The sequence below is a fragment of the Drosophila tropicalis genome, unplaced genomic scaffold (genome assembly GCF_018151085.1).
Source record: "Drosophila tropicalis isolate 14030-0801.00 unplaced genomic scaffold, ASM1815108v1 contig_878, whole genome shotgun sequence".
NCBI classification, from domain to species: domain Eukaryota; kingdom Metazoa; phylum Arthropoda; class Insecta; order Diptera; family Drosophilidae; genus Drosophila; species Drosophila tropicalis.
The window spans coordinates 6,859,936-6,873,435 of record NW_027173374.1 but is presented as its reverse complement, the minus strand read 5'-3'; the positions used below and the strand labels follow the sequence as shown (position 1 = coordinate 6,873,435).

General features: G+C 37.9%; 1 protein-coding gene across 1 annotated transcript; it reads left to right on the top strand.

Moving 5' to 3' along the window:
• The first annotated feature begins 425 nt into the window (after positions 1-425).
• Positions 426-11,652, top strand: l(3)neo38 (lethal (3) neo38). Its single transcript, XM_068299721.1, is given in 6 exon segments — positions 426-1,458; positions 8,196-8,342; positions 9,911-10,062; positions 10,065-10,670; positions 10,736-10,832; positions 11,439-11,652. Coding segments are annotated over 6 exon segments (1,344 nt in total). The 5' UTR covers positions 426-1,256; the 3' UTR covers positions 11,579-11,652.
• The last annotated feature ends 1,848 nt before the right edge of the window (positions 11,653-13,500 follow it).

Sequence of the window (13,500 nt, the reverse complement as noted above, 5' to 3'; positions counted from 1 at the left end):
AGACACATTATTGAAACAGTAAACAAAATTGAGACAAAGCGAGAGAAAATTAAAACAATTTACAGAATTTCGTCAAGTGTTTGTTAATAAAAAAAAATTTCATTCCCAAGGCCTTTAGAACCATTTAAGACTTGTTTATTTTACGCTTCAATCGAGCGAAGAAAAAAATGCCGCTTAAAATGTTTAAATGTCTTTACTAGTGGTGGACTAAGTTTAGCATGTGATTTTACTTTTAATTGTAATGCATTCTGGTGACCCTGCAAGTTTCTCTCAGTGTGTTCAGTACAAACTAATACGAAAAAAAGAGAGCAGAGTTGCGTTGCGTCGCTGTCGCCGTCGCTGTCTCTGCCCTGGTGTGTGTGTCTGTGTGCCTGTGTGTTGTTGCCTGCCCCAGTGTTTCCGCTTTCTTTCGTTGTAAATGTTACTGTTAGTTCGATTTCGGAGCCTCGACGAGCCGGTTGTAAGCGTGACTTTCGTTTAATTCTGCTTTAATATTATTATTGTTGTTGTTGTTTGGCTGTCGCTGTCGTCGTCGTCGCCGTCGCCGTTGTTGTTGACGTCGTCGTCGTCGCCGTTGCCGTTGCCGTGAGTGTTAGTGAGAGGGCATATATATATATATGTATGTATATGTATGCATGTGCGTATGCGTGTGTTTAGTTTAAGCGAAATTGAAAGTTGTACATTTTCCTACCCCCAAAAAAGCAAAGCACAGCATACAATCGCGCGCTGTGAGTGCTGCCCAGTGCGTGTCTGTGTGTGTGCACCACGCCACACCAACAAAAATCAACCCCCACCAACAACAGTAGAAAAACAACAACAAACAAGCCAACGCAAACGCAAAGTTAGTAGCAGCAGCAGCAGCAGCGGAAAGAGCACCACCAACCAACCAACCACCCACTCCCATTTACAGTTCAACTTCTGAAAAGCTAACAGCCGCCGCATCAACAACATCGCCAGGAATCGATCGTGGACTGTTGTTGTGATTGTTATTGATGTGTTTTGTGTTAAGTGTTTTATTGATGATGATGTGGTTCAAACAGAAAATCTAAAACCCCTCCCCAGCCACCCCCACAATCCATCACTACTACCATCACACAAAGAAAAGTGAAGTAAAGTAAAGTGTTACACAAGTGCAAAAATAATAATAATAATAAGAAGAAGAAGGAGTAACATAGTGCCCGCCCCCTTTAAGATTGACCCCCAACCCTCCCCGCCGCATCCAAATCGCATTGAGATCGACGGTTATATAGTGTGTCATGATGAATTTCTCAGCATTTGGCGGTCCATTCTCTGGCATACATCAGTTTGCCGCTAAATTTGATGCACAAACACCGGGTGCATTCGGTACACCGCCAGCAAATGCAGCAGCCGCTGCTGCAGCGGCTGGAGCTGGTGATAATCATGTGCAGCGCTATCAGACAACCAATGGCAATCACTTCAATCAGAATGTGCCCAACGGTAAGTGAACACAACAACAACAGAGTGGGGGGGAGGAAATACGAAATGTGCATGTGCATCTGACTGAACTCCATATCTATGTATTACTCTGTCCATGCATGTGTGTGTGTGTGTGTGTGTGTGTGTCTGTACAACATAATCACTAAAAATTTATTTTATTTTTATCGATTTATTTTCGCCTTCTGCCGCTGCTCTTGCTGACAGCGAAGCTAACAGCAACGTCAGGGCACAGACACACACACACTCACAAACTCACACACACACACTCTTAGTTCTTGCTTTTTTTCTTGTTCCCCTCTGTTCTCTTCACCATTCTCTCACCATACGCTACGCGAGGAGGTCCCTCTCTCTGTCTCTCTCGCTCTTTCTCTCTCTCTAAGCTGACTCTGAACGCAATGTAAACACACACACACACCAAATGTATATGTATTTGCTTTAGGTAAAACTTGAAAAACATTAACATTATTACATAGAATATACTAAATTTTCTCCTGGAAAAACTAGAAAAACTCTTGCGTTAGTTTTGTTAACAATATGGAAAGAAAAATGGAAAAGCGAGGATCGCTCCTTTAAGAGAGTTTTCCACCGAAAAAATAAATGACGATGACATGGTCTTTGGAGTACTTTGAAGCTAATTTTTACTGTATATAATTTATTTAAATTAATGTGAATTAAACTCTTGGTTTTTCCTTATGAAAATTATGGTTTTAAACGACAATAACCTAAATTATTTGGCTTAAATGAAAGTTTGGTTTATTTATTGCCTCTCACACCTTTTAAACATAAACTTAATTAATAAACTGTAGTCACTCAATGAGACTTTGAGAAATAGTTGGAGCTAGAAGAAAAGAGAGAATATGACGACTTCGTTATCACATTTTGCCTCGTTCTTGTTAAAATGTGATTTTAAAGTAAAATTATGTTTGTTTTTATATTTTTCTTTTTGTATGTTTAAAAACAAAACTTTAATTCAGAATTCCAACTAGATAGAAGTTTGATAGAAAGGAGAGAGAGAGAGCCATTGATTATAAGGAAAGGTTAGTTCTCGTTTCAAGTTAGATAAATCAGAGACCAAACAAAAAAAAAAAAAGGTTTAAGGGTTAACCAACAACACCCAGTAATACCCAAGACAGTCGGTCTGTCAGTCAGTCATCTTCTCCTCCAACCACTTTTTGGTCCTTTTGGTTAATTTGTTCTTCTCACTGTCTACACACACACAGAAAACCGCAAAAGTTGAAGAGAAATGGGGGTTGGGAGTGGCTTATATGTATGGCCTGTCATCATAACTGAATATAAAACTTGATCCCTTTAGGTTCTTTTTTTTTGGCTAGTTTTGAGTAATTACCCACCCCCATCCCCGTTTGTGGGTGTTTTAGCTAAAGTTCTTGTTGTTGTTGTTGAAAATGCAATGAACTCAAATAACTTTTGAATTTGCTGCGTTTTCACTGAGTCTATGTACATGTATATGTCTTTGTATATATGTAGTTATGTGTGTGTTTCAGATCGGGGGTGGGTTTTTTTTTTCTGCGGCCCTTAGCTACTCAAACTCTCACACACACACGCACAATTATTCACATACATACTAGAAATACAATTAAACATGGCAGAGCTGGTGTATATGAGTGTGTGTGTGTGTGTGCAGTTTTCAACCCCAACCCCAGAGAGCAAAAACGAGCTTGCTGCTGCTTTTTTAATTGCACTGACTTCCTGTACGTCCCACCCCCCCATGCAACCCCCAAACCCCAACCCCAACCCCCGCTTTATATTGGGTGCGTGTACAACCCCCAGAACTCAATTTACACAAACCTCCAACTCCCACCCAACCTCACACACACACACACATACAACAGGCCTTTTTGTCCCCACACTTGCTGCTTCAATTTAATCAATTTTAATTAGTTGCATATACTTATAATTCCTTTTAGATACTCAGATTTCTCATTCTTCATATTATCTCACCATATTTTTTTTTGGTTTTTGCCATGGCAACTAAAGTTTCAGTTACTATAAATTGTATAAATGAAGAACCAAACACAAACTAGACACACACGCATGCATTCACACATACACATACACACACATGCGTGTGTATACACATGTATAGGTTCATTGATCCCGGCTTTTGAGCTCTACGCATTTTATTTCCAGTTTAGCGTTTTTACTTTATTTTATTTTATATATTTTTCTGTTACCTGCTCACTAACAGGAAAATGTGTACATAAATGCTTAAGAGTGTGTATATGTATGCGTGTGTGTGTGTGTGTGGGTTTTATCTGTATGGCTGCAGGTAAAACTGTCCCACGACCCGATCAACACTCGTTGCTACTGCATTTTCTTAGACCATGCTGCGAGTCCACTCTCATATGGCTTGTCCCTTATTATTATCACTCCCTGACCTGTCCCTGGTCCCTCTTCCTATGGTTCTCCTCGACAAGAGTTTGTTTCAAGATAATTTTAAGTGATAGTTGCGGTTGAGTCGATATCTATCTATAAATATCTTTAGGTCTATCTATCAAAACAGACCCTCATTCCAGTGTCTGGTCAGTCAATTAGTGTGCCGAAGCTGCTAGAAATTTGTTCTTCATTTACTTTATTCGAGTTTTCCATGCATTTTGATGTCATAAACATAGATAAATGGTGCTGCAGATAAAAACTGATAGATAATGCTGGAAAATATTTGGCAGGTAACAAGAAAAATAAGCCTTGACTTGAATTAGATAAGACTGCAGTAAAATTTAAATAGAAATTGAATAGCAAACAAAAGAAAGTAACTTTCATGATTAAACTTAGTGAAAATGTCCTTTCTTTACAATCTTTACTTAGAGGAGGTTTACTGTACAATGAAAGTTGGTTACATATCTGTAGCATTTAGTAGTTATTGTTAGCTTAGTAGTTATAGTTAACTTCTTCTTTATTTAAAGGGTTTAAAAGGTTTTACTCCAGCTAAAGAATTTTCAGAATTAATAATTTTAAGTTATTTAACGAATTTACTTCCATTTTTTTTCGGGGTATAGAAATTAACAAACTAATGAAATTAGTTATTGTTTTGTTTTGTTATATAGCGTATAAACTAAGGCTGAGTTGTAAAGAAAAAGAACTGTCTGCCAAGGCCTTTAAGTAATAGGCCTTTAAGCATGTTTCATTGACCAAATGTAGATACAAATAGTTGTATAGTTAATTATTGTTTGTCCACAATTCAGCACATGTTAACCAAACTAGATACTAAAGAAATAAATCCAATTAGTCTTTGGCAAAATGATTATATCACAATGAATGTAATTTTGAAAAAAGATAGAGGTACTGAAATCTTTTTTTGCAGACATCCAAAGTCATAAGCAAAGGCAATTTGCACTCTTCTATACATATAAACGAGTCTATATACTCGCATTTTTTGTATATAATGTAATTCATATACATGGTATATACATATGTGTGTGAATATATGTATCTGCTTGTGTGTGTGTGTGTGTGTGTACTTCAAGCTGACTAAGTGTGAGTGAGCTTGGTTTGGTTACATCCCCCAACTGCGCCTGAATGTATGCAACACTAACATAGAAATGAGGGTGGGGGTGGTTGAGTATCAAGTCAACCAACCCCTACCCCTAAATCGACAACCCTCTAATTATATGCTAGGTATTCACAGAAGAGCAAAAAAACAACAACAACAAAAAATAAAATAAATAATATGAAAAACAACAGCATAAAATCTGTCTCATACAACAACAAAGCAAAGAAACTGCCCCACGGCCGAATGAAAACTTTAAGGCTTAAAGTAAATGCTTGTAACATTGTTGTTGTTGCTCTTGTTGTTTTTGCCTCGCGAACTGATGACTCAAACTCTGGCTGACTGGCGCCGCGTCGCCCCAAAAAAAAAAATTCAACTCAAACCTCTCGCGCCCAGCAGCAGGTCCAAAATAACCCCCAACTCTGGTTTAGGGGTTGCAGTTTCTCACGCTCTCTGGCCACTCAAACTCACACCATTATTTTTTGCTATGCGCTCTCGCACTCTCGCTCTCTTTCTCTCTCCCTCTCTCGCTTGCTGGCTCATACTCTCAACACAACTCTCTTTGTTTGGCGCGGGCGCTCTCACTGCTTTCACTGTCTCACATAAGTGTGAGTGAGTGTGTGTGTGTGTATGTATGCCGGCACTATAAACACACAGAGAAGAGTCAACGCCATGTTTTCCAAAACGTTCCCCCAGACCCAGCGAATTCCTTTCCATTTTGTTCCACTTCCATGTTTGATCCCCTGCACCTACCGCCGCCTCTTCGTCGCTATATGTCAATTATGCGTGGTGGGAGGTCTCTCTCTCGTTCATTTTGGCTCGCTCGCTTGGCCGTGTTTCAGTTTCACCGACTTTAACTCGTTGTGCTCCTGGTGGTGGTGGTGCTCGTTCTCGGAGGAGTAGTAGTAGCGCTAAGGCAGGTCCTTGTCGTGTCCTGGTCCTGGTGTGTGAAAGTGAAGTGAAAAGTGAAATGTTACAGCAAAAGCAACGATGGCGAGGACGAGGGCGATGACGACGACGACGACGACGACAATGAACGACGAGAATGCCGGTTGCCCATGACTTCGCCCTCGTAATCGTCATCGTCATCGTTGTGGCTTAGCCTAGTATTTCCGCTCTTCCTCTCCTTTATCCAATATCTCAACTCACCAACATTTCTCTCACTCTCTTACAACTGTCATATGCCTTTATTGTTACCGTTAACATTTAGTCAACTTGTTTTTATCAATTTTATGGCCAGTTTGGCATTTCTCTCGCTTTTTGTTCTTTTTTAGGCTGTCATTGATTCATTGAAATGCATGATTTGGCCATTTTGTAAACTATTTTCATTATTTAGTAATAGATAATTGCCTAAATAATAATTGATGGACAACATTTTGTATGCAGTGTTCTGATTTATAAAAAGAATGTTAGAAAGAGAGAGAGAGGCAGAGGAATAAACTTTTCCCTTTATATTTGATAAGAAAACCTAACCTAATCAGTATACAACTATCTAAATTATCTGATGAAAGATCTAATTGATCTTAATTTATCTTCATGTTATGTCAAGTTTTTTATTTATAATAACAAATTACAAGAATAGCTACTTAAATTGACTGAATTTCTCACACTCTCAGTACAGACTAACTAATTCAACTGTAATCCACTTATTTTCATGTATTCCTATCGATTCTGCCATTAGATCTAATTTACTCTCATATTACATTAAATTCTAATTAATTTGGATTTGCATATTTGATGTGTAGGCGCACATGAAGACAGGCAAATAGACATGGAAGAGATTATGGGAGGAAATTAGTACGTTTACTGCCCGAAAGTATGCTACAATTGTGATTGTTATCCTTTTGACAGGCAACAATCGTGTAAGCGGTAAAGCATTAAAGCATAAGAAATGTTGAATTATAACTCAAGGTCACAAGTTAATTTATACAAAAGGGACCGACAAACAGATGCCATGCCCACCCACACACACACACACACGCACACAGATAAAGAGAGGGATAGCATTCTGTTTTGCCTCCTTTAAAGCTTTTTCGTTTTTTTTTTTTCGTTCTCTTTTATTATTATTAAATTTTGGGTGAACCTTTTATTTTATTTTGTGTCCCCATAATCATCATGATTATGTATGTCTGTAGGTATATAAATTTTGTTGTTGCTCTCGGCAGGAAAAAGGAAGGAAATAAATGTAAAGCAAATACAAGAAAAAACCAGGCAATTGGCAACAGTGAGCAGCTAACGAAACACCAAAAAATTTTATTTATAAAATCGAGCACCCGGCAAAAGACGATGAAAAGTATGAACAAGACACGCACACACTCACACACACACACACATACAGAGTACACACCCACCAAAAAAGCAAAATGAAAAAAAGTAGAAAAAACTTGAGCAGGTTTTTTTAAAAATATTTTTTGTAGCATACATATAGGAGACTGAGACACAGGTCTACAGCATTTTCGGTTTCAGTTTTAATTTCCTTTTTCCTATATATGCGTGTGTGTCTGTGTTTGTGTGCGTATGGGTGCAAAATTTGGCCTTGGCAGACGTCAGAGAGCGAGAGAAAGAGCAAGAGCAGAAGAACGCCGAGTAAGGGGGGGCGGAGGATGATTGAAAGGGGGGCTTGATGGAGGTTTGGGTGCTTAACCGACGACAGCAGGCAGACAACAACAAAAAAAGACGAAAAAAAAAACAGAATTTAAGCACACGCACCGTCGTATTCGTCAGTCAGCAGGAATACAAACCAACACCAATACCAACACACGCAGACACACACACACACGCACGGACATACATACATAGGAAAGTAATAAATCGTTTGCCCGTTACTGTCGTCGCTCGGTGCCGGCACCCGATCTTCATTCGTCGTCGGGACCAGCCAGCTGTGGAGCCGACAATGGGGGAGACGACGTCGCAGCGCTCCAGTTTCTCTGGCTGGTGGCCACAGTCAGTCAGTTGTAGTTAGTCGGCTCGAATTGTGCGTGCTGGTGTGTGTTGTCGCTCGCTGTGTGGCCAATTGCCAAATCTATAAAATAATATATATATATACACATATAGTATATCAAATTCTTCATCTACTACTACTACTCAACTCAAACTGTAACGCAAGGGAAAGGCTGTGAAATGTGTAAGGGGAGAGGAGAAAAAACTCTATTAGCCTAAGGATATCACTCTTTAACGGTTTACATAAGTTTAGAAAGTATTTTTAATTGTGATTTCTATTTTTTCTTTGCAGTTTCGGCGGCCAATAATATGCAATATGGCCAGAATATATCCATACCGTACTCACAGCCGCAGGGTGATCTAAATTTTTTAAATGCAGCTGCTGCAGCGGATCATAAGGGTAAAATCCATCCAAAAATTGAACGTGACCGGGAAGAAGGTGAGTCGCGCGAGCGAATGAAACGACTTGTTATCCTGAGAGTTTGGCAGTGGAGGCAGTGAGGAGTAGTCTAGAATGGGGTTTTGGTGAGGGGGGCATGAGTGGGGCATACATACAAAAATTTTGGTGTGTATATATGTATGTATGTGTGTTTCAAGGACGCACATTATTCTTCGTGCCCAGGCAATGTGTGGAGGCTAGGGCCAGGACCAGAAGCAGGAACAGAAGAGCAGGGCTAGGAGGCTTCGGCTTCTCGTTATTTATAAATGCTTTTTTGGGCCTGTCTGCAATATGCGTGTGCCTTAGTGTGCGTGTCCCGTCCGCTCCTATGTAAGTGTGCGTGTGCGAGTTTTCAAAGCATACTTTTTAGGGACACGTTTCCTTCCTTTACACAGAAAAGCAAATATTAAAGAATATCTCATACTTGGACTCAAGTTTTTCAAAAACAAAAAAGAAGCATCTTATAGAAATGATTTCAACAATGTTTGAAAGTATTTTCAATCGAGGGATCTCACCTAACTTGCTGTGTGCGAAATCTTTTCAATACGAGTAATATATAAAACTTGTTGATGTAATAAGGCTGATAAATATATCAAAATTTTGCATTCACAATCATTTTTTAGTTACAAAAATCAATTCGTTGCATACTTTATGGGGCAAATTTCACCAATTTCGCATTCCTATGTCTGTTAAGAGATCCTCTTCTAGATATAAATTACACTTTATTTCCGAGTACATATGAATATTTATTGCCAATTAAAAACTTCTTCCTTAATGTCTCAATTCAATCGAAAAAATGTCTTAATTCAAGTCTACCTACAGGAATTAATGAATATTTGATACACTTTAATTCATAAAGAAATTTTACTTCATAAAGTCTTTGATTAAATTTTTGGTTTAAAAAAATTTCTACATATATGTATGTATAAAAAAGGAAAAGGAAAAGTTAAGCAACAAAATTTTCTTGGCGTAGGCGAAAAAAGCTTCAAATGAAAAGTTGAGCTTAGCCCCGGGGAACAGCAGAGGCAACAAGGGAGATGATGGTTGAAAGAGGAAGGCAGGTCGGGGAGGGCAAGAGGCCAACGATAAGGTGTATGGGTGAAGGGAACTGTAGAACTTTGAGTCTGTGTCCTTGGCAGTAAATGGGTGGCAGCCTGGGATTTTCAAGAAAATATGCTTGGGATCTGAACACACAAACACACACACACAAGCATAAGCATAGGCATAAGAAATGGGGAAAGAGGCAAAAAAAGGAGGCCGTCGCCGCCGCCGCTGCCGCTGCCGAGTGTTGCCAAGCCAAAGAAAATTGTTGTTGGGGTAGGTTTTTGTTGTTGCTTTTGCCGACGTTGTTGTCAAGAAAATTATCCAGGAAGCTATTAGATAATGCATGAAAAGTTCCTCTTTGATGGTAGCTGGAGGGGGACAGTTGGTTGCTTGTATGAGTAAGCTGGTTGGATTGTGGGCGTGGCGTCTTATCTTCTTTCCTAAGTTCGTTCTTTTTCTTATGTAGCTTGTTACTAACGTAGTTTTATCCCAATCATCCCACACATACACACACACCCATACAGTGCTCAATCAGCAAATCCTGCAAAATGTCAATCAGTCGTGGCAAACGCTGGCCAACACAGCCAATACAGTGGACTACTCATCGCATTTGCTATCCGCAACACTGCCAATTTCCATTCAGCACTTCCTTAAATATTCGGAGACCATCAAAAGGAGTCCACCTCCGGTGATGTGCTCAAGAATGGCACCAATTTGGCCAGCCTGGCGCTGGGGGGCGTGGCCCTAACACCCAGCAACAATGGTGCCAATGGCGGACATCACAATGGCCTAGTGAATATGGATCAGCATGGTGGCGGCGGAGGCGGTGGTGGCGGTCACATGACCAATATGACCGATGCCAATGGCACGGCATTGGCCAATGGTGGCGCTGCCACCAATGGTGTGGCAAATGGCTCAAATGTTACCAATGGTCAGGCTGGCGGTGCTGTATCTAGTACAGGAGCAGCAACTGGTAATGCCACCGGCACTGGGACCACGACCACCGGCAAGAAAACCAAAAAGAAGAAACCGCCCAAGGAGAAAAAGCCAAGACCGAAGCCCGGAGAAATTCGTGAGACCAAAGCTCTGGATGGTTCGACCCTCTATTGTTGTCCCGAATGCCAGATGGCCTATCCGGATCGCAGTCTCATCGAACAGCATGTCATCTCGCATGCCGTGGAGCGGCGATTTGTCTGCGACATCTGCAATGCGGCCCTCAAGCGCAAGGATCACCTGACCAGGCACAAGTTGTCCCACATACCAGACAGACCGCATGTGTGCAATGTAAGCGGAGACTCTTCAATCAATCATTTATCCTACAATTATTTAAATTTTCTTCTTTTTTACAGATATGCATGAAGTCGTTTAAGCGAAAGGAGCAACTAACTTTGCACATTGTCATCCATTCAGGCGAAAAGAAGCATGTGTGCATTGAGTGTGGAAAAGGTACAGGATTTTGTTTTTAATTACTTCACAGGACTTAAACTTGGAGTTAAAGGCTAAAAAGAAGAGGTCAAATAGAACAAACGAGCTTATCTCAGACTCAAAAGCTGCAGAGAAGAGCTAGAGAACAATTATATTATATTTCTTAGTCTATTTACTTGTTTAAAATCTTATTTCCAAGTAACTCTTAAGGACTTGAAATTCAAAATTTGCAATTTATATAGATTTTATCAAGTTTTCATAAATTTTTTGAGGTATTTGCCTAAAAGAGAAGATCAAATAGAGCATAAGAGCTAATCTCAGACTTAAAAGCCGCAAAGAAGAGCTTAGCGGAAGTTTATGTCATGTTTCTTAAAAGCTTAAGCTTAATTGTTGATCAAAATCTTGTTTCTAAACAACTCCAAACGATTTAAAACTTAAAATTTGCGGTTTATATAGATTTCATCAATGTTAGATACAAAATTTTCCAAATTTAAGCCACAATTTACAGTTTCAAGTACAGAGAGTGAAAATTTAGGATTAGGAATGCTTATATTACTATAGTAAACTTGTGTTATCTTCAATAAATTCTGTAACGAATCTAATAATAATTTGTCTGTCTCTTTGCAGGTTTCTATCGCAAGGATCACTTGCGAAAGCACACACGTTCGCATATTGCCCGACGCGTCAAATCCGAAGTATCGGCCCAGAACGTCAACGGATCGGGTACTGCTAATACTACGCAAAATAATTCTCTACATGGTTCCTGAGGTTCGTACAAGGACTTTTGGTAAATTCTCATACAAATTTCAAGCCATTAGAAGAAAGAAAAAAGAACGGAAAAGGAATTCATCCAAACTATTTGCCAGTAATTAGAATTTCCATAAAATTGCTGCCAAAAAGCTTCGATGATTTCCTTTCTCTTTTTTTTTTTTTCTTTGAAATTTGTTAAGAGTTTATCGAAGGTCCTGCTGAGCGTCACCCCACCACACCGCATACACAAAAACTCCACAAAAAAACAATAAAAAAAAAAAAACAGACAAACAAAAAACAAAAAACACACAGACAGATGACAGATAGACACAGAGAGGAAGCGAGAGAGATGTGAAGGAAAGGGAAATAATTCTCTGCGGAACACAAGTTATATAAAAAATATTTTATATAATTAGTTAGATTTTTTGATTTTCAAACACTTTCAGTTCTTTAGCTTTGGTTCTTTCAGTTCAAGATTTTCGCACAAAACAAATGAGAAAGAAAATACAAGTATAGCAATTTAAGTGTACAAAACAAGAAACATTTATTCATTAATTTTTTTAATTAAAAAAACAAAAATTTAACAATTCAATATGCGCATTTTACCATTGACAAAAACGAAAAGAAAAATAAAGGTAAAAGCAAATTTCCATTAAACTAAAAGCTTTCATTCATTTCTTAATACAATTTGTTTTTTGTTTTCCGAGGCTCTGTGATCTCTGCTGCATAAATAATTAAAATTAACAAAAAAAAAAAAAAAACAAACAAAAAACAATTTTAATAAATAGTTTTAAACAAAGGAAAAAACAATTTAAGTGCAATTTTTTATTGATCATATTTTCATTTTGCTTGAAACTTTTATTTTGTTTGCTGTTAATTCTCTTTTTCTTTCTTTTGATGTTTTGTTTATTGATGTAACTTTTAATGCGCATATTTAATAAGTGAAATTTTTCGTGAAATGCTAAAAGAAAAAAACAAAAATCATCTAGATATATATATTTCTAGTCTTATCTTTTATTTCAAAAAAAAGAAAACCTTAAAACAAATGATGTCATGTAATTATAAGATTTTTAAATTTTAATGTTCAAACGAAAAACAACAAAAAAAAAAAAAAAAACACACAAGAAGAAAAGAAAAGAAAATGCATTATAAACTTGCATCTTTGTATGCCCCAAACTTCCAGTCATCGTATAGAACTACAATATAATCAGACATAACAGATACAGATACAGATATCTACCTATATAGCCAACTTACCATATGATAACCATAAACAACAAGCAAACAACAGCAACAAGAACAAACAAACAAAATGCAAAAACCCTTCACAATAAACAGCCAATAAACAATAAAACTTATGAACTAAACTATAACTATAATCCAAAAAACAAAACAACAACAACAATGGATGATAATAAAACATGAAAATATTTTTATATATAAAATCGCTAAATCGATATCGATAAATTGATGGAATAATCATAATGAAGCCAAACCAAATGCTTCAGATTGATAATGATGATGATGATGGAATATAAAACAATAACCGAAATAAAGTGCAAACACTTCGAGCGAGTGACAACGTAATTAACTGTTCAAATAAATAGCATTTTTTTTGTTTTTTGTAAAATTTAAAAAAAAAAAAAGAAAAAAAGAACAAAAAGAGAAACCGAAATAATGGTTGGATCGATCGACGATCGACGACGATGATTAAATGTTAAAGACGAAACAAGTTGCAACTGTAAATCAGTAAAAGGAAATCAGCATTAATCTATAGACATAGACTTACACACACACACACACACACACACACACACACACATTTATCATCAGAAAATGCTTCAAACTTAAAGAAAAACATTCAAACCTATACAATATACCTTAAAAGGACATACAACATACATGCATACGTATAATACTTAGATATATGTGCAAACAA